Source organism: Miniopterus schreibersii (assembly GCF_964146895.1).
Source record: "Miniopterus schreibersii genome assembly, chromosome: 10".
Lineage (NCBI taxonomy): Eukaryota > Metazoa > Chordata > Mammalia > Chiroptera > Miniopteridae > Miniopterus > Miniopterus schreibersii.
Genome location: NC_138110.1, coordinates 48,772,747 through 48,792,158, shown reverse-complemented (window position 1 = coordinate 48,792,158; position 19,412 = coordinate 48,772,747). Strand labels below are relative to the sequence as shown.

General features: G+C 55.3%; 1 protein-coding gene and 1 long non-coding RNA gene across 6 annotated transcripts; one reads left to right on the top strand and one right to left on the bottom strand.

Moving 5' to 3' along the window:
• Positions 1-712: 712 nt before the first annotated feature.
• Positions 713-2,413, bottom strand: LOC308563167. Its single transcript, XR_013999749.1, has 2 exons — positions 2,242-2,413; positions 713-1,699 (listed from the first exon to the last, which is right to left on the bottom strand). It is a non-coding gene; the product is annotated as an uncharacterized lncRNA (long non-coding RNA).
• Positions 2,414-2,451: 38 nt separating this feature from the next.
• On the top strand, positions 2,452-17,664 carry KLF15 (KLF transcription factor 15). 5 transcript variants are annotated; one of them, XM_081149931.1, is made up of 3 exons: positions 2,452-2,730; positions 7,191-8,291; positions 16,405-17,664. In XM_081149931.1, exons 2-3 carry the CDS (start codon positions 7,216-7,218, stop codon positions 16,571-16,573), a joined length of 1,245 nt encoding a protein of 414 aa, XP_081006057.1. In that variant the 5' UTR covers positions 2,452-2,730; positions 7,191-7,215; the 3' UTR covers positions 16,574-17,664. The 5 variants fall into 5 exon arrangements, with proteins under 5 accessions (XP_081006057.1, XP_081006059.1, XP_081006056.1 ...); XM_081149933.1 differs by having other exon boundaries at positions 7,191-8,319; positions 16,405-17,654; XM_081149930.1 differs by lacking the exon at positions 2,452-2,730 and adding an exon at positions 5,946-6,260 and having other exon boundaries at positions 16,405-17,654.
• The last annotated feature ends 1,748 nt before the right edge of the window (positions 17,665-19,412 follow it).

Genomic DNA, 19,412 nt, shown 5'->3' with positions numbered 1-19,412 from the left:
TACACGTAGACATGATGCGCCACATGTACAAAGATGGAGGAAGTACTTTATAGAGGGGAAGAGGGAGCCTAGGGGAGGGGCGGTTACAACCATAGAGCTCTGTTGTAAACATAGAGTTCTTCTTGTAGGTCTGTCATGATGACACAGGTGTGAGAGCTCTTCCCACAGCGCCTCCTGATTTCTGTCCATGTTAAGGTCTCTGTCATAAATTTTAACAGTTAATTTAACATTTAATAAAACACTGAAGATTTCATAACCCCCCCAAAGGAGGTGATGGAGCCATGTAATTTGTGGGGAAGAGATTATACAAACAGGAGGAACAAGTGCAAAGACCCTCAGGTGGGATTGTGCCTGGTATGTGTGAGGAACCACAAGGTGGCCGTGTGACTGAAGTGATGTGAGCAAAGAGGGAGAGGAGCAGAGGGTGAGGTCAGAGATGTAATGGGGGCAGGGGGCAGATCCCGTAGGGCACTGCAGGCTGTGGTGAGGTGGGAGCCACTGAAATGCTCTGAGTCAAGAAGGGTCATGATCTGACTCAGGTTTTAACACGAGTACCTTCGCTGTTCTTCAGTCCCCTCCCCCAGTTTTATTAAGATATAATTGATATACATCACTGTATAAGTTTAAGGTATATAATATAATGGTTTGACTTATGTATATTATGAAATGATTACCACAATAACTTCAGTCAGCATCCATCATCTCATACAGATACAATAAAAAGCCCCCAAATTTTTTTTCCCTGTGGTAAAAACTCTTAGAATTTAACAACACTCCCACAAACCACACAGCAGTGTTAGCTTTAGCCATACTAGTACTTGTGTATCTAATAACTGGAAGTTTGTACCTTTTGACCAATTTCCTCGAATGCCCCTCCACCCATCCCCCGCTTCTGGTAGCCACCAATCTGGTCTCTTTTTCTATGAGTTTGTTTGTTTGTTGTTGTTGTTTTAGATTCCACATATAAGTGAGATCATTCAGTATTCTCTTTTCTCTGATCCCCAGTTTCTGACCAGCCGTGTGCTGAAGCTTCCTTGTGTGCCGAAGCTGCTAGGGATGTGTCTTTGTTTCCAAGCTTCTTCCGACATTTTGGTGTGGTTTTCACTCAGGAGATGGGGAACATTGGGCTGGAGTGTGTGAGGAGTGGAGGATGGATAGCATGCAGGGCAGATGGAGCAATGCTAGGGATGTGCTGGGTTCCCACCTTCACAGAGACAAGACAATGTGTCACTGAACCCTCCAGATCTCTGCCTCTTCTTGTGTAAAAACTAGTGAATTCCACTTGCTCTGCCACTGCTGTCCAGGGCACCTCATCACCACCCTCATCCTCAACATGGGCCTCCTCTAAACCTGGGCCAAGCCTGGCTTTGGCTCCCGGTGCCAGCAGGGGCTGCATCCCTGGCACTGACAAGATGCGCAGGGAGGGCCCCAGGATCCAGGGGCCAGGATGAGCATGACTTCGGGGCTGAGACCCGCAGCATTCCAGAGTCCTAGCGGCGAGTTTCTGAGTTCCAGCGTTAGCAGCGTCCTCCAAGGGGAGCAGGGGAAAGGCGCTCCACCTCCCCGCCAGGAGCAGAAAGGATGTGCGCCCTCTGCCATGTGTCCGGGTGTCTGGAAGATGCCCTCGCTGCCTCACCCTCTCTTCTCTCCTTACCAGCTGCGTGACCAGGGGAGGGCCCTTCAGAGTCCGTTTCTTCGCCTGTAAAACGCTTGGCTGAGGATCCAACAGCTGTGTGGCGGTCAAGGGCTTAGCAGCAGGGTGCCTGGCACCCTGGGCTCACGGGTTTCTCTAGGGCGAGGCACCCTGAGCCCCCCTCTTCCCGTCTCTGGATGGAATGCGAAAGCGTCCGGGGATTGCTGCGGGCCACGGAGGACTGCGAGCCCTGCGCGGTCTTCGGGAGGGTGCCCCCGAGGAGGAGGCACTGATTTGAGGCGGGGCTCAGCAGACCTCCTCAAGCTCCTCGGGCTGCTGGGGGGCAGCAGGGCGAGCGCCGGGGTAACTGCGGCTCCCCCGCGGAAAGGCCTTACCGTATTTCTCCAACAACACGTTCCCCAGCAAGTGCCCTACTTTATCCCGCGCTCCACGGGGAGACACGGCGGCCCGGACAGGGCTGCAGGTGGGAGGGGGGTGTCCTGGACGGGGCTGGCCCCCTGGTCCCCCCCCGCCCCCGGCGCCCACCCCTGCGCGTACCGCACTCTCGGGCTATCTCAGGGTTTCTCAGGTCCCGAGGCCTGTCTCACCTTCTCCCCTGGGAACCGCGCTTTAGAAGCCGACCCCCGCGGACACTGCGAGTCACGGCTAGGGGTGGGGAGCGGGGATGTGGCAGGGAGCTGAGCGCCAGGGGCCGGGCCGCCGGCTGGAAATGAGAAGCGCGCGGGCGGCGCCGAGCCCCTTGCCGCCCGGGCTCGGGCCGGAGGCGGGGCCTGGGCGGGGCGCGTGACGCGCCGCGCGGACCAATGAGGCGCGCGCCCGAGGCCGAGCCTCCTGCGAGCCTTCGCAGCGCCCGCGGCGTCACGTGAGCCGCGGGGAGTGAGCGCCCAGCGAGCGGCGGCGGGCCAGTGCTCCGCCGCAGGGACTCGCGGGCCAGCGGGCGAGTGAGCCAGAGCCAGAGCGGCGGCTCGGCCCGCGGCCGCCGCCGGACCGGAAGCCTGCCCGCTGCCCTCAGCCCAGCCCGCTGGGCCTCAGGACCGCCGGGGCCTGGCCGCCGGCCGGGCGTGAGCCAAGTTCAGGTGGGAGAGGCGCGGCGAGGCCGGGCGGCCGCGTGGACGCGGCCCCGGGCGCTCCGGGGGCTGACCGGGACGCGGGGGGTGGGGCGGGTCCTGGACCGCTTCTGGGCGAGTGGCCGGGCGCCCGCGCCCTTGTCCCAGGCTCCGCGGGAGCGTCCGAGGAAATGTCGGAGGAACGGGCAGACCCCCCGCGCGGGCCTTGAGGGTGGGACAAGCCGGTGGGAGAGTGAACCCCAGTTGCCCACTGGCACTTTCCCGGCGGAGGCCCGACCCTCCGCCTCGGCGTCCCGGCGCGCCTTGCAGGCCTGCCCTTCCATATGGCGGGCACCCGGCGGGGCCTGGCGAGGGGAGCGGGTAGGCGGCCGGACCGGCCTGCTGGGCCGGGGAGGCGGGGGACGGAGGGGCCTGTGGTGGGGGGGTTACTGTCGGTCAGCGCACTCGGCCCGCCGGGGAGGGGAGCGGGCTGAGGGCTTGGTGCTCGGCGGGCAGCACTCGGAGCTCTACCGAGGGGTCCGAGCGGGCTCCCCACCCCCTCCTTTCCCACGCACGTTCACACACACGCGCGCGCACACACACTCACACGCGTGCGCGCGCGGGCACCGACGCTGGCTCCACGCGCGAGTACGTCGCGGACACACTCCCGTACAGCCACACCGGCCGCCGCGTACCACGTCCGCACACGCACAGTCACACGACAGGAACTCACACCCTGTAGTACACTCGCACCGCTCACACGTTTCTTACTCGGACTCCCGGCTCAGAGCCTCCTGGCCTGTCGGCCTGGACATTAGCAGAGTGATGGCCGAGGACTGGCGGTGGCTGCGGCAGGGAAGAGGCCATCCCCCCCCTCCCTGGCCGTCGGGTTCCCTCTTCGCTCCCCACTGTGGTGTTCCCTACGGAACCCCTCCCCGACCTGCCCCCCCCCCCCCCGCAGGCAAAAAGGGGCTGTTTTCTCGCCCAATCTCGGGTGTGTGTGTGAAAAATTACCAAATGTCTGAATCCCTAAAATCATCTCCCCCCTCTAAGGACCGGGTGACTCGTGGGGCTCCCCGGGCGCCCAGGCCACCCTACAGGTGCGAGGATGACCGGGGCTCAGCGACTTTTGGGCCTGCCGACTGAGCGGGTAGCAGAGACTCTTATTTTGAAGGGTGGCCCCCGTCCACCACCCTCTTGATTTGCACGCTGACCCAATGGCAAGCCCTTGGCCGGCTCTGGGCTTGTTATCAATTACATGTTGTTCCTGCTGCCGCTGTGTCCCCGGGAGGATAAACAGCAGGCCTGGCGGCCGAAGGGAGTGGGGGGGGAGGGGGCGGAGTCCCGTGGACTGCTGGGGATGGTGCCGGGAACAGTGTGTCCCCTCCCCCTGCGCGAAGCCTGTGCCCCTGGCCGTGCCACGTGCTGCTGTGTTTTAGGGGCCTGAGCCGGCTCAGCCCTGGCTGCCCTCTCTGTAACGCCATCGCCTCGGGCAGTTCCAGAGCCCCTTCTAGGCTCTGAGTGCCTCAGCATCAAGCCCAGGCCACTCAGCCCTGCATTACTACACTGCTGCTCAACCCTTGCCATTCTACAGCAGGTCTCGTTCTACCCCCAGACCCCACCCTCCCCTTCCTTTTTGGCTCTCCACAACAGCAGCCTTTCACTCCATCAGCAAAGTTTGCCAGGTCCTGTTTTAGACTCTGGAATATAGACGTGGACGGGACAGTCAGAACAGCTTATATTCTGGTGGGGAGGTAGAGAGAAAATAAAGTACACAAACACATAACTAAGATAGTTTCTGGCCTTGGCAACTGCTAGGAAGAATATAAGGTGGGATGATGTAATAGGGAATGGTCAGGGGAGGCCCCTACCAGAAGTGACTTCTGAGCTGAGATTGAAATGTTACTCCTACTTCGAGTGCTGAGGGAAGAGGGATCCCCAGAGAGGGGGCAGCCAGGGTAGTAGCCAGAGGCCCATGATGCTGGTGAGCTTGGTACACAGCTAGTGTGGAATGGAACAGGTGGAGGTGAGTGAGACATGTGAGAGATGAGCAGAGCCCAGGTGCTGTGTGCTGAAAGGAGGCTGGGTCACATCTCCTTGGGAAACTATTGGAGGTTTCCTCCCACCCTACCCTACTGTACTTACTTTTTTCCCTCACTCTTTTTATATAATTTTATCTGTGACTATCTCAGTTTATATGTGGAAGAGGAAGGCCTCCTTTAAAAAGAATGTACCACCCACAGTACCATCATCACACTTAAAAATATCAAGAGTAATTCCTCGATATTATGGAATATTCAGTTGGTGGTCACATTTTAGGGGAGAGTTTAGTGGGCAGAAACATGGTCTAATTTGCTGCTTCCCACCAGCAAATGGCCTCGTCCCAGGTTCCAGGAAGGCTGGAGTTCCCTGGATTCAACATCACAGCAGAGGGGCAGAAAGACCGTATGTTCTCCCATTTGGAGGCTAATCCTAATGGCTGGTACTGACCATCCCTGAATGCATGTCAGCCCTATAGTAAGTGCTCAGCATATGTTAGCTTTGGACTCTTAAAAGAACCTAGGAACTAGGCACTGTTGGCAGCATCCCCACCCAATAGACCAAGACAGACACAGAGACATTGTGCCACCTGCCCAAGATCATTCACCCAGCTGATATGTTGCAGAGGTTGAGCATAGCCCCCTGCTCAAAGGGTGGGTGACAGGTGAGGGAGGCGTAGAGCTAAGTGTGAGTTTCTGCCCAGCCTGGTTACCCTTTACATTATCTGGCACTTTTATTCCTTCTTAGCACCTGATTTGGTGAGAATAGTGTGTATTTTAAAATGCCCAATTTTAAGTCCTTAGCTGAGTATTTCAACCAGAAGCCAAATGTCCTGGCAAAACTGCCCAGGAGTACAGACTCGCCAAGGGCATCTACCTTGTCTTGTTGAGCTCTTAAGCTTCCCAGATCAGTATGGATCTGAGATCAAAAGTCTTGAGGTCATTGGGGACATAGAACAGATGAGGAAACTGAGATTTGGGGAAAGCCAGGACTTGCCCAAGGTCACAACTGGGAGCTCTCTGCCTGGGGCTGGGCATCTTGACTGTTGAGTGGTGCTGGGTGCCAGGACCAGTTGTGTTCCTGGAGACAGCATGGGGGTGGGTGCAGAGGTGATGCCAGGCAGGAGAGAATCTCTGGCTTCAGGTGCAGAATATCCCCAACCTCAACAAACATCCACTCATGGTCACCTGGGTGGGGACAAAGGTCCACAGAGGTGACTCCATCACAGCCTGACACTGTTGACTCGTCTTGGACACCAGACCTAGCATGGCCTTCAGAGGACGCAGCTTTCCCCACTACTCTCTGATGATATTCTCTGAGCTCTTCTTGGGCACCAGCTGCCACACTGGGAACTGGGGATGCAGAGGACACCCTACAGCCAAGCCAGCTGTCATGGAGAACATGATCTAGTTGGGAGACAGGAGTTGGCTGGGTCTTCCCGAGGTTGTGAGTGCTCCATGGGTGCAGGCCAAGGGGGTCTTCTCTACAGGCCCAACTAGGCGGTTGTGAAGTCACATGAGGTAAGATCTGTCCCAGCACTCTGGGTCCACCTCTGCTCCTGTGAGTTCTCCCAGTGGGCAGAGATTTGTCCTCCTGGTGGTGGAACCTCACTAAAACGTCTGTTTTTTCAGGCCTGTTCCCTCTCTCTCCTTTCACAGAGGAGGCAGCCAAGCTCAAAGGGGTTTGAGAGCTGGAGGGTGGATGAGCTGCCTGCTTCAGATGTGGAAAGGCAGGTGTAATGGGTCTTTAATTTTTTGCGGCAAGCTAGACTTGCCTAATTAAAAGATTGACTGTCCAGTTAAATTTGAATTTCAGATATAGTAATTTTTTTGATATAAGCAAGTCCCATCTAATATTTGGGACATACTTACATTAAAAATTAAAAGTTGTTCATTTTTTAAAATCTGAAATTTAACTGGGCAGCCTGTATTTTTATTTGCTCAACCTGGCAACCCTACCAAAGCCCCAACAACACAAAGGTCAAAGAGCAAATGACCGTTGTTCCCCACTCCAGTGAGTCAACAGGAATGAAGATGAGGTCAGGTGTCCTCAGAAATGCAGCAACTCTGAATAACTGGATGGGGTTCCTGACCTTGGCTGTTTTGAGGTGCAGAGAGCCTCCTTACATACCCACTTTCTTGCTCACACTCACAATCATTCACAGACGCATATGTGTCCTTTCCCAGAATTGTTCCGGAAAATCTGTTTGAAAGCAAAAGTGCCCCAGGTTGTGCAATGGGCTTGGGAGAGCACTCTTGCAAACAGGTGGTGCAATTTCAGAAAACACTCTTGCAGAGAGTTGTCCTGGGGTATGGATGGAAGCAAGATCCAGGCATTTGGCAATGGGAGACTCTGGGCAGGTCGTGGTGGGGGGAGGGGGGCACAAGCCCATGAGGTGGCCGGTGAGTGTTCTGTTGTCCTGATCTGCCCTCTGTTGTTTTCCTCCACAGCCAGCAGTGGCACGGCCAGGCCAACATGGTGGACCACTTGCTTCCAGTGGACGAGAACTTCTCGTCACCGAAGTGCCGGGTTGGATATCTGGGAGACAGGCTGGTAGGTGGGCGGGCGTACCACATGCTGCCCTCGCCCCTCTCGGAAGATGACAGTGACGCCTCCAGCCTCTGCTCCTGTGCCAGCCCAGACTCACAAGCCCTCTGCTCCTGCTATAGCAGTGGCTCGGGTGCTGAGGGCCAGGACAACATCTTGGACTTCCTGCTATCCCAGGCTACGCTGGGCAGTGGTGGCAGCGGCAGCATCGGGGCCAGCAGTGGTCCTGTGACATGGGAGGCCTGGCGGAGGGCACCGGCACCTGTGAAGGGGGAGCATTTCTGCTTCCCGGAGTTTCCTGTGGGTGATCCCGATGATGTTCCAAGGCCCTTCCAGCCCACCCTGGAGGAGATTGAAGAGTTTCTGGAGGAGAACATGGAGCTGGGAGTCAAGGAGGCTCCAGAGAGCAACAACAAGGACTTGGAGGCCTGTAGTCAGCTCTCAGCTGGGCCACACAGGAGCCACCTCCATCCTGGGTCTGGTGGGAGAGAACGCTGTGCTCCCCAACCAGGTGGTGCCAGTGCGGGTGACACTCAGGGCCCAGGCGGGGGGCCTGCACCTGATGGCCCTATCCCCTTGCTGCTGCAGATTCAGCCTGTGCAGGTGAAGCAGGAATCAGGCACAGAGCCCTCCTCCCCTGGGCAGGCTCCGGAGAGTGTCAAGGTAGCCCAGCTCTTGGTCAACATCCAGGGGCAGACCTTTGCACTCCTGCCCCAGGTGGTGCCCTCCTCGAACTTGAATGTGCCCTCCAAGTTCGTGCGCATTGCCCCTGTGCCCATTGCTGCCAAGCCCATTGGGTCAGGACCCCTGGGGCCTGGCCCCACCGGCCTCCTCATGGGCCAGAAGTTCCCCAAGAACCCTGCAGCGGAACTCATCAAAATGCACAAATGTACTTTCCCCGGCTGCAGCAAGATGTACACCAAAAGCAGCCACCTCAAGGCCCACCTGCGACGGCACACAGGCGAGAAGCCCTTTGCCTGCACCTGGCCAGGCTGTGGCTGGAGGTCAGTATGATGGGTGACAGGCTGGATGGTGAGCATTGCCCCTTATCTCTGTTCTGTTCTTCTGGGTGTGCAGCCAAGGCTGATTTCTTTACCATTAGATAAGACTGATTAGAAAGGGGAGAGGGTGGGCAGGGGGCAGCACCAGAGCTAGCACAGCTGCTCAGAGGTTTCCTTGTCCCTCCTGACCACTATAGCCAGAAAACAACTGGTCTGATAAGGCTTGCTGGAACTTGTGCTGAGAGTGAGGAGCTGAGCCAGGGCAGAAAGACTCTCATAGTCATATCAAAGACAGTTGAGAATGATGGGGTATGGGCTGTGCCAGATGGGGCTTCAACTGTATGTGCACTGCTCCCTTTGCCTCACAGCACCCCAAAGGGTAAGTATCACCCTTACTCCCATCTCACTGCTGAGCAAACTGAGGCTCAGACTGGCTAAGTAACTTGCCCAAGGTCACACAGCTTCGTAAATGGGACTTGAACCTAACGGGTTGTATCAGAGCGCCCACGTCCTGAAAATGCTGTTTCTCATCCAAAGGGACCAACTTCTCTTACAGAAGTCCCTGGGCACATGGGCTGGGCCAGGCCCTTGTTCCCCTAGGAGACCTAGAGGTGTGTTAGAGAAGCCACAAAGGCCAACCACAAGGGAGGACCCAGCTGGGTGTGCTTACCCAAAGGTAGAAGACTACTTCCAGGCTCTACTTTGCCTGGCACAGTGGGGGAAACCAACTCTCAAAGGACAGGGCTCTTTCAGAGTTACCCAGCCCTCAGGCAGCCTTGCTGGATGGACTCCCTCCCCTGGGCCCCAGGTGCTGGCTCACCTTTGGGAGGCATGTCCACCTTTTCCTGAAAAGCAGGCAGCTGGCCAGGAGCTCAGATGCTTAGTGTGCCACAGCTGGGCTTTCCCCAGTTTAGGATGCCCACCCTGCTGGACTCTCTGGCCTGCCTGGGAGGGTGGCTTGTGCTACTGGCACATTCCTGGGCTTTGCTGCTGTGGCTGTTGCTACATGTGTGAATGTGTGAGAGAGCCATGTGGCATGCCTCATCTGTGTGCAGAATTGGTTCTTGCAAGTCACTGTAACTGTGTGTGCACATGCATCTTGCTTGTGTATGCATTTTGCTTTTTTCATGTGTGTCTCTGTATTGCATGGCCATATGTGTTTGTGCACCTTTTCTATGCTTGTGTATCCATGTTGGTGTGGCTCACAGGGAGCAGTTTGCAGCTTTTGTTTATATGGCCAGACTTTTGTTTGAGAACTCCTGAGAGTTGGTCCCAGGGTGTGAGGTGCCACTCCTGGAGTCCTGGCTGGCCCAGGACAGGAGCTGTGACTGAAACATTTGATGTGATGCTGGCAGCCCCTTTCCATGGGAGCGTAGAGCTGACCAGGGAAGGGACTTGTCCCAAAGAGCATTTTGGGTTATGGGGGCCCTTCCTCAGTGCGGGCACCCCCACCCCTAATGTCCCAAAGGTGCCAATCAGCAGACCCACAGGGCTGCCTTCTGTGAGAGCCTGCACTTCAGCCCCACAGCATTGGGTGGCAGTGCTGGTGCCACATGCCTCTCTGAGACTCATGCCACAGTCCACCAAGTAGGTTTCGGGTAACAGGCACATTTGCAGAGCAGTTTGTGAGGCGTGATACGGCGGCATGTGTGTAATGTTGGGTGGTCAGAGCTTGGGGTGGGGAGGAGACCAGAGACATGGGGCTTTAGAGGCAGGTGCTCAACTGCAGAAGGGAAAGGCACTGAGACTCTGTGAGTGGGGGGCAGCTGGTGGCAGTGGTTGAAAGCCCCAGTCCTGGGGTCGTGGTCAGTCTCCAGCTCACTATGTGCCCTTGGGATGGTCCCCCTTCCCAAGCCTCAGTTTCCTCATCTGTAAAGTGGAGGGCCTACTCACAACCTCTCCCTACCAGGGCCAGGGGTGCTGGGGTGCTCAGCAGTGCCCCCTTCTCATCAGTGATAATGTCACTCTCATTCAAGATCAGAGTCTGAGAAGGGAAGGTTTTCTGCCTGGCCTTCATGTGGGCAGTACCCCATCGCAGAGGCACCCCCAGACTTACAGGGATTCCTCTTGGATGCAGTCTCCTGTTGGTAGGGAGCAGGGCTGGAGAGAGGTTGGGCATTTGCTTGGCAGAGCACTGGTCTGACTCTCATGATGGACTCGTCTTCCTCAGCACTGTCCCCTGGCTGCTACTGACTGTTGCCAAGTGGCCCATCCATTTGGGATAGGGCTGGGTGGGACCACAGAAAGGAAGGGTGTGGTCCTTGGTCAAGGCTGCCCAATTGGCCTACTTCCCTAGGAGGAGGGGACCCGACTTCTTCCAGGCTGTCTCAGAAAGCGGACAGGCCCCTCAGCCCAAAGTGCATCTTAGGGAGGGAGGTCTCAGCTCCCGACACAGTGGCCTTATGAGGTAGTGAGTTCCCCATGACAGGAAGTGTGCAAACAAGAATGGGATTTATGGAGGGAATTCAGCTCTGCCACTGGGTAAGTTTTTTAAAAAATATATCTTTATTGATTTCAGAAAGAGGAAGGGAGAGGGAGAGAGAGATAGAAACATTAATGATGAGAGAGAGTCATTGATCGGCTGCCTCCTGCACGGCCCTGACTGGAGATCGAGCCTGCAACCCGGGCATGTGCCCTGACCAGGAATTGAACCACAATCTCCTGGATCCTAGGTTGATGCTCAACCGCTGAGCCACGCCGTTTAAGTCTTGACATTGGTCATTTTGCTCAGGATTCACTTGAAATGGCATGGTGAATTCCCCATGGAGTAGACTCTGGAGCCATCCTTGCCTCCAGCCACTCCTAGCACTTCAAAGGGCACCCCCAGCTTTCCCAAGCTCCGCCAGAGTGGGGTCTGGTCTTGGTGGGGTCACACATGGCAGAGGCACTGGGAGCCTGGCATGCCTACCTTTCAGGAGGGCTGTTTCTCTAAGGATTTGAGAGTCCCCAGTTGGCTTTCAGAAAGCCTGACACCCTGGGGTTGCACACAAGACATGCATGTCCTTTAAATGTGGCCATAACCTTCAACGAAGGGTCAAGGATAGAAGGAGCCCTTGCAGCAGTTGGGCAGGAGGACAGACCCCACTTTGTGGCAGCTTGGTCTGTACAAGACAGGAGACGTGGTGATGATGAGGTATCATGTTTATTGACCACTTACACTGTGCTAGGCACTATTCAATTGTTCTCATGAGGTACACTTGCTTGTATGCCTCCTGCCATGAGGAGCTCTTTACCTCACAAGGCTACTCTGACCTTTATGTCTACTTTGGTACACTTAAACTCCACCCAAACTTCTCATTCTGGCCCACAGACCTGAATAATCTGCTTGCTGACCTCCACCTCCCCTTTGCAGGGCAGCCTTCCCCTTGGACCTCGGCCCTCTCTGTGCCCTATTTCTCCAAAGCTTTTTCCCCAGTGGTAGCTGTAGTTGGTCTTATGATGGTCTCTGCTTTGTTCTGCACACATCACAAGCATTAGTTCACAGAGTCCTCATAATAGCTTTGGAACATATAGGCACCAATCTGTGTTTTACAGAGGGGGAAATGGAGGCCCAGAAAGCCTACAGAGACAGAGCTAGTGAGTATGGCTCTGGGTGCACCCCCAGGCAGTGCCTCAGCCCCACCCTGACCTGCACGCAGTATGACAGGCATGCCTCTCCCACCTGCAGCCATGGGCTGGTTTCCCCCTCCTCTTTTCTTCCTGTGTACTTGGTATTATAATGGTTGGGTGTCCTCTCTCCCCCACAAGGCCATCAGCTCTTTCAGGTGTCATACCATGGGTGAGGGAAAAGATCTGGCAACAGTGGCAGTGATAACAGTAGTTCCTGATGTGCCTCAAGCACTGCTCTGAATGCACCAAACGCAGTAACTCATGTAATGCTCCAAACAAGTCCATGAGGTATGTGTCAGTATGTTGTCCCCACTTTACAAAGGAGGAAATGAGGAACAGAGCATTTAAGTAAGTTCTCCATGGTCACACAACTAGTAAGTGGCAGAACCAGGAGTTCACCTTAGGCTGTCTGCCCCTAACCTCCCACCCCCAGACTGAGGACCTCTCTCCAGTCCCTTCTGCAAGCCTCCAGTGGGATGCAGCCTGCTAGAGTGTTGAGAGGACTTCCACCGGCAGCTGGTCTTCAGAGTGGCACCCCTGCACTCTTGCTTGCCTCCCCATGTGAGGAGCTCCCCACTCCCAAGTCTGCTTCTCTTCTTCCTGCTCGGCCTGGTGAGCAGATCCCTCTTCCTCCTACCAGGCCAGTTCTGGCCCTGACACTGTGTCCTATGCCCCACCCTGTGCACCTTTTTGTGATGAACAGTGTCCCTCCCTGTACTCCACTCCCCCATTGTCACTTGCCCAGGTAACCAACCCCTGCTTCCTTCTGCTCTTGGTCCTGAACCCTGTGTTCCCTGGCTCTTTCCCTCTTGTGACATGGTTCTGGCACCCTTGTCAGAGCTGAAACCAGACCTTCCCTATTCCAAGCTAACCATCTGGGAAGTGGCTGCTTGCCTGCCTTCCTAGAAGTTTCCTTGCTTCACTCTCAGACACAGGCCTTCTTTGTTCCCTCAGCAGAACATCCTGTTCCAGAATGGCCAAGCAGTTCTGTCCAGAAAGAATCCCTTCCTGCTACAGCTCATAGGAATATTAATAACTTTCACCAGCCCTGTGTGGCAGGTACTGTTGTCATCCCCAGCAGACCCTGGAGGCCCAAAAAAGGGGAGTTGCAGTCCTGAGGCCACAGAGTCAGGAGGTGGCAGGGACAGGATTCAAGCCCAGTGGTCTGGGTACTGGCCTCTCTTGGCCCGTGTCACTGCTGCCTCTATGCGGTGGGGCATTCTCTGACCCCATCCCTTCAGTCAGCAGAGCTGCCAAGTGTTGTTGGGCAGGGTGTGCGCTGCACAACTCTTGGGGGTGCCATACCCATTGGAATCCTTGAGACTTGACTTTTCAATCATGGCTTTCTGGCTGATGGAAGGGGTGCCTTTGACAATGGTGCTATGTGTACCGGTGGTGGTGCTGATGTTACAGGCTGCTCAGGAGAGTCACCTGGACCTCTGTGCTTCCCTGTCCTGCACCTCAGCAACGCGAATCACAGTAACCACCCACACCCTCAAGGACCTCACCAGAGGCTGGGCCCTGTGCTAAGCTCCTTGCTGGTAATAAGAGTTCACAATTGTTGGATGCCTGCCATGTGCCAAGCACTGCTGTAAACAGTTGTCACCTTTTATAGTCCTCTGAGGCAGATCTGTCACTCGCCTGGCTTCAGGTGAGGAAACAACCTCAGAGAGCTTGCCAGCTTGCCCATGCTGCTGGTCAGTATGAGCCTACAAAGGCTGCATCTTAGCTACCTGGCTCCTCCTTCTGTGTGGCCCCCAGGTATCTCCAATGCTGCTCTTTGGGACAATGTGGGTGAGGGTGTGAGGCAGGGATCTTCTGAGGGTTCAGTTTCCAGGGATGGGACCCCTCAAATCACAGGACCCTGAGGCAGCAGAGAGGGGGCTTGTAGGTGGGGACAGCTTCTTCTCAGGCCTGGCTTTCCCTTGGTTGCCCCCATGATGACAGGGACCCTGTGGTCCTGTGTCACCACCTTTGGCCTCTGAGGAAAGTTCCAGAAGGTGGACAAGAATCCTAAGATTTTCTTTGGATGAATGAGAAAACTGAGACCCAGGATGTTTCTTAAGTTTGCTCAGGACCACGCGGGGTTCCTGGTCAGGTGCGGACCTGAGCAGATCCTGCTGTTCCACTGCTATGTGACCCCGGCAAGCCTCTTGTCCTCTTTGAGCTCTTACTGTGGTATCGTCAATCTGATGGGGCTCCCTGAAAGGTGCAGACTCCCAGTACGTGGTGTCCATGAAGGCTCTGGCACTGTTGATGGCATTTCCTGTAGCTTTCTGCTGGCTCCTGCCTTAGGCAGGCCCACCTGCTCAGAAGCTCTGTGTCCAACTCCAGCTGGGGCACGTGGCCCTGGCCCAGAAGCACAGGTCCAGGCTCTGACTGCCAGAGCATTGATGCTGCTTCTTCCCTGGCACAGGGCTCCAGTGGTACATATCTTCCAGCCAGGCTCTGTGGATGTGGCCAGATCCTTTGTGGCCACCAAGGTGGGCAGGGTACAGCAGGGAGCTGTTTCAGGACCTTTGCTAGGGCCTTGGCTGCTCTGTCTTGCCTGTGACCCTGGATCAGCCCTCATCACTCTGAGCCTCAGTTTCCTCATCTGGCAAAGGGGCCAGTTGGTCTTCCTTTAATCTGAACATATGCTGAGAGCACTGCTCTTTGCTCACCACAATTGGTGCTCTGGAATGGGGGTGGAAGAAACCTGGTTGTGCTCTAGGGGCAGGGCCCTGGGCTTTGGGGCAGCCAAGCCAAGCTGAAGTGTTTATCTTCCCTGCCTCTGGGCCTGGCTCCCCATCTGTGCTCAGGCCCTCCTGCTGCCCACCTGAGCCTTCTCCAGGACTTAACCTGCTAGGTCCCCCTGCTCCTTGGCAGGCTATGGGGTTGAGGTCTGAACCCACAGGGTCACACCTGGGTTGGGGACAGCTAACCTACCTCTCCAGGAGTATCACCTAACCTACCTCTGGCTGTGTGGCCCCTGGTCCAGGAATGGAGCTTGTTGGGTCTGGCATTCCTGTGTGTGCACATGTGTTCATGTAGGTACACATGCATCCCTGTGTGTGATGTGTGTATGTGCGCATACGTGTGTACAGGTTGGAGTGGGTGACATGTATAAGTGTGTGAGTGTGCACACTTGTCTGCAGTGTGCCCATGTCCACGACAGGCACACACATGTGGCATGTGTGTATACATGTGAGTGTGTGTGGATCACGTGTGCATGTGGGTGCATGGATGCACTAGGACTCGAGGGCACTGTCCCTGTGACAGCTGTCCATCCTCCTGCGGGTGCCTGCTGCGTCCACTCTTTCATGCAAATGCACTAACTGGGCACCTATCATGCACCAGTTAGACTCATCTTTCCTCATGGAGCTGATGGTCTAGTGGCACAGCCTGACATTCATCAAAAAGTAGGAAATTAATTTAAAACTGCAACAACTATGGCAGAGGCCAGGGAAGAGAGGTGCACTGTGCTGTGGGAGCCTAGAATGAGGTAGTCCCAGAGGACTTTCATGAGGAAGTAACGTCTGAACTGGGCTCTAAGGGATGGGTGGGAGGGAGCAAGGAGAAGAAGGGAAGGACGAGCATTCTGGGTAAAGGGAACAGTATAAGCGAATGTCCTGTGGCAAGAGGAAACAAGGACAGCTCGCTATAGGTGGAACAGAGAAGAGGAGATATGTATGTGTGGGGAGTGGGGCTTTGAGGGGTGAGGAGAGCCTCAAATCCCTGAAGTCAATGGTAGCTGTATGAGCCCTGTGGTCCAGCTCGCTTCTTACCTTTCCCATTAGCAGCTGCTCCTTCTCAGTGGCCTGTGGGCTGTGGGAACACTTGTTCCTGGGCAGGCTGGGGCCAAGGGAGGGAGGTGGCAGGGGAACCATTTACACTCTCGGGAGTACCTCACAGAGATACAGTTTTGTTTGGGGACATCTTGGGGGCCCTGTGTTCAGGAAAACAGGGTCCAGGAATGGGGTGGGGCATATTAATGGAAGCAAGAGTAAGGAGCCAAGAACTCCCTGCTGGGCTGGAGAAAGAGACACTTCTCTCCAGCCTTACTTTCTCCTTTGGATGGGCTTCCCTGTGTAGAGCTCCACAGAAGCCATGAGTTCTCGTCTAAGTGAGAGCATGAGGCACAGCCTCAGTAGGGCAAGGTGATCCCACTGCACGCTGGAGGGGGGCAGTGTTTGGGGTGGGGTGGAGAGTAAGTCAGGTCTCTGGTAGGCTTGAAAACCTGTCCCAATATTTACCAGCCCCTCGCAGGCTCAGATGTGTGAGAATGGCCTGCTGTGCTGGTAGAGCCTTTTATTTGCAATTCTTGCTGTCCTGGAGGGACCACAGGGACATGGGGAGGGGGTTTGGGACAGTGGATTTTCGCCCGTGAATTCAGAAGCACTTGGGTAGCTGAAGCACCCCAGCTGCTGGAGCCCTGGGAATCTACTGCTGGCCTGGGTGTGTGTGGGAGGTGGTGAGGGGGACAGGGCGGGCCAGCCTGGCCTCGCTCATTGCTGTGTCCCTGTAGGTTCTCCCGCTCAGATGAACTGTCAAGGCACCGGCGTTCGCACTCTGGCGTGAAGCCCTACCAGTGTCCCGTGTGTGAGAAGAAGTTTGCGCGAAGTGACCACCTGTCCAAGCACATCAAGGTGCACCGCTTCCCCCGGAGCAGCCGCTCCGTACGTGCTGCCAACTGACACCCCCCCCCAGCCACCCACACCAACTATTACCGCTGCCACTGGCCCACCCCATCCCCAACCCATCAGATCGCCCAGATCACCCATATATTTTGTAGCAATAATTTATTTGCCTCCTTCAGAGGGAAGTGAGAATGTTACCAACCCAGCAGCCTGGGTTGGTATGGGAAGAAGGGGGCTAGCCTGGGAGGCAGGAACCCAGAGCCCCCACCTGCTGCCTTTCCTGGGGAGACCCAGCTCCTAACCTGGAGGCCGGCCTCCGTGCCTTTGTGCCTTTGTGCCTTCCTGCGCCGCTGCCACAGGCCTCTGCTGCAGTGTCTGGGGGCCTGGCCCTTCTCCCACTGGGCTCCCTGCCTGGGCCAGGGCCAGCACTTTATTGCCCGGGAAGATGAAATGTGCAGTTTTGAAATATCAGTTCCCACAGGGAGCCACACTGGGAAGAAGGAAGTAGGCCAAAAGTCCTGGGCTGCACTGTGGTGTGCAGGTGGCTTTGTCCAAGATGCTTCACTCAGCCTGACTACCAGAAGGTATGGGCGAGGCTGTTAGGGGTGCAGGACCTGGCCTCTTGATGGCTGTGGGATTGGGGTGAAAAAGCCCCTCTCTGGGGGGCTGATGTGCATGTGCTTCAGTTAAATGTGCAGGGCAGGCAGACAGATGTAGGCTGGCCCCGGACTGTCTGTACCCAGCGTGGCTCAGCCCCTTGTCCAGTTTCCAGACACCAGCCTCCAGGGTCACCTTTTGGGAGGACAGGAACAGAACAGGCTGCATAGCATGTAGAAGAAGCAGATAGAGCCCCCAATCCTGATTTAGAAATGCATTCCTTATTTTGTCTAGAAATTAATATCAAATGAACTAGCTTGTTTGACAGGTTTATTTCACATCCTATGAATGTATGTAAATAAACTGTACATAGGTACATCTACATAAAATATCTTTTAATAACATCAGCATTTGTGTAAATTTGAAATTTTAAAAATCTATAAAGCTGGTGTACATATGTTACAATTATGTATATTTTCTTTGGTCCTTCATAAAAATATATTTACTTTGCCAATAAAAAGAAAAAAGAACTCAATAACTTTATGATATTCATGCACTGGTTTCCTCTGCTCTGCCAGGAAGTGGGGGCGATTCTGGGGGCCAAGTCTTGGGGGACCTTGAGGTTTGTACCTAGAAGGATACAAAGGTAACTTTGGGGTCAAGCCCCTGACCCAGCAGTGCAGGGTCCCCACACAGCCCCACCTCCAGGCTGGCTGTTAGGTTTCTGTTTATTCCAATATCCCAGAGGGCCAGCAGTTCCCTCTCCTCTGCACAACCCCAAATCCAACCCCTATCCCAGCGTCACTTATGGGAAGCCACTGCAGGCCAAGCCAGGCCAACAGGGGTCACTACTCCTCTGATTTACTGTTGGAGACCCTTGTTTGGCACTTGATACTTTATACCCTCTGTGCAGTCCATCAGGCATTTATTGTGCTCACTATATGTACTGTGCAGAGGTGGGGGGCAAATCATTTCCCCTCCTGGACTTCCCTAGGAAATGGCATATCACTTCCTGCTTGCATGCGCGGTGGTGAATGGATTAGGAGTTCAGCCACCACCTTCACCCTCCCCAGCTGCTCAGAGCTATGGGGATACAAAGTCTCCCAAACTCCCCCAGATGCTTGAGGTCTCTCTGAGCACTTACACAGCTGGGGTTTGGACCCATCCACACATCCTAGCAGGCTGGGAGCTGGGGGTCGTGGGGACCAGAGAGGAAGGAGAAGCTATGAGCTAGCGAGGTGGGCAGGGAAAGTGGCCACAGTTCTTCTATTGTGTGAATTGGGAGGTGAGGACCTTCCAGAGGTGATCATCTACCCAGGAACCTGATACAAGTCCGGGCAAGTGTCCTCAGTGGCACCCTCGGAGACTGGCTCTGGTCCTGGGGAAAGGACTCGACCTTGTGACCTTTGCCCGACTGAATATATTTTCTGTGGCCAAACATGCTTGGGGAAGTGAGGCTGTGATTTCCAGGTGCATTAACATAGCCTTTCTTCATCCATAAACAAGCAATGTAGCCCAGATCAGAGGGACACCAGAGGTCAGAACAGTCACTTTGAAAGAGCCTGTGAACACGTGTTCACAGTGTGGGGCACTGACTCAGGACCCCACTCCGCTCATCTCAGTGGATTTCCCCAGCAGCCCACTTACTCTGAGCCTGCAGCCTCCAGCTGACCCTATGTCCAGGCCAAGGCACAGGTGGTTGTGTGTGGTGGGGTTGTCTAAGTCATCATCCTCAGTCTGGTTCCAGAATCCTCGCCTGATATGTATGTTCGCACCCTTGTCATGCATTTTGGCAGCGCAGCTGAGTGAGCAGGGCGTGGAGGGAAAGGGACTGCCTCTTGATCCCCACTCCCCCCCACCATGGGTCATAGTTTCTTAAACTATGTAGATTTGAGCTTCTTCACCCTGAGAATGGGGATGAAAGTCCTCAGGTCACAGCATGGTGGGGAAGGGTGAGTGAGAGTGCATGTGTGACTGAACAGCAGCAAGGACCCTTTCCAGGGTGTGAGCCTGCCTCCAGGCCAGATGGAGAGCCTGGGGAGGAGGCAGGGCCTCTGGTCTTCTGCTGCAGCCAATGCCACTGCAGTGTGACCCATGGGAACACTGGGAGTTCTGTTGAGGCACCTAGCTTGCCTCCTGCCTCTGGGAGACTCCTATGCCACCACCTTTATCACTGGAAAGGAGTGTTTGCCTTGGCCTACCAGCCAAGAAGCAGATGGAGATGTGAGCCAGTGTGCCCACAATTGTTTGTAATAGGGGAGGAGTCCGGAAAGTTGCAGAGCTTTAAAACTCTGGTACC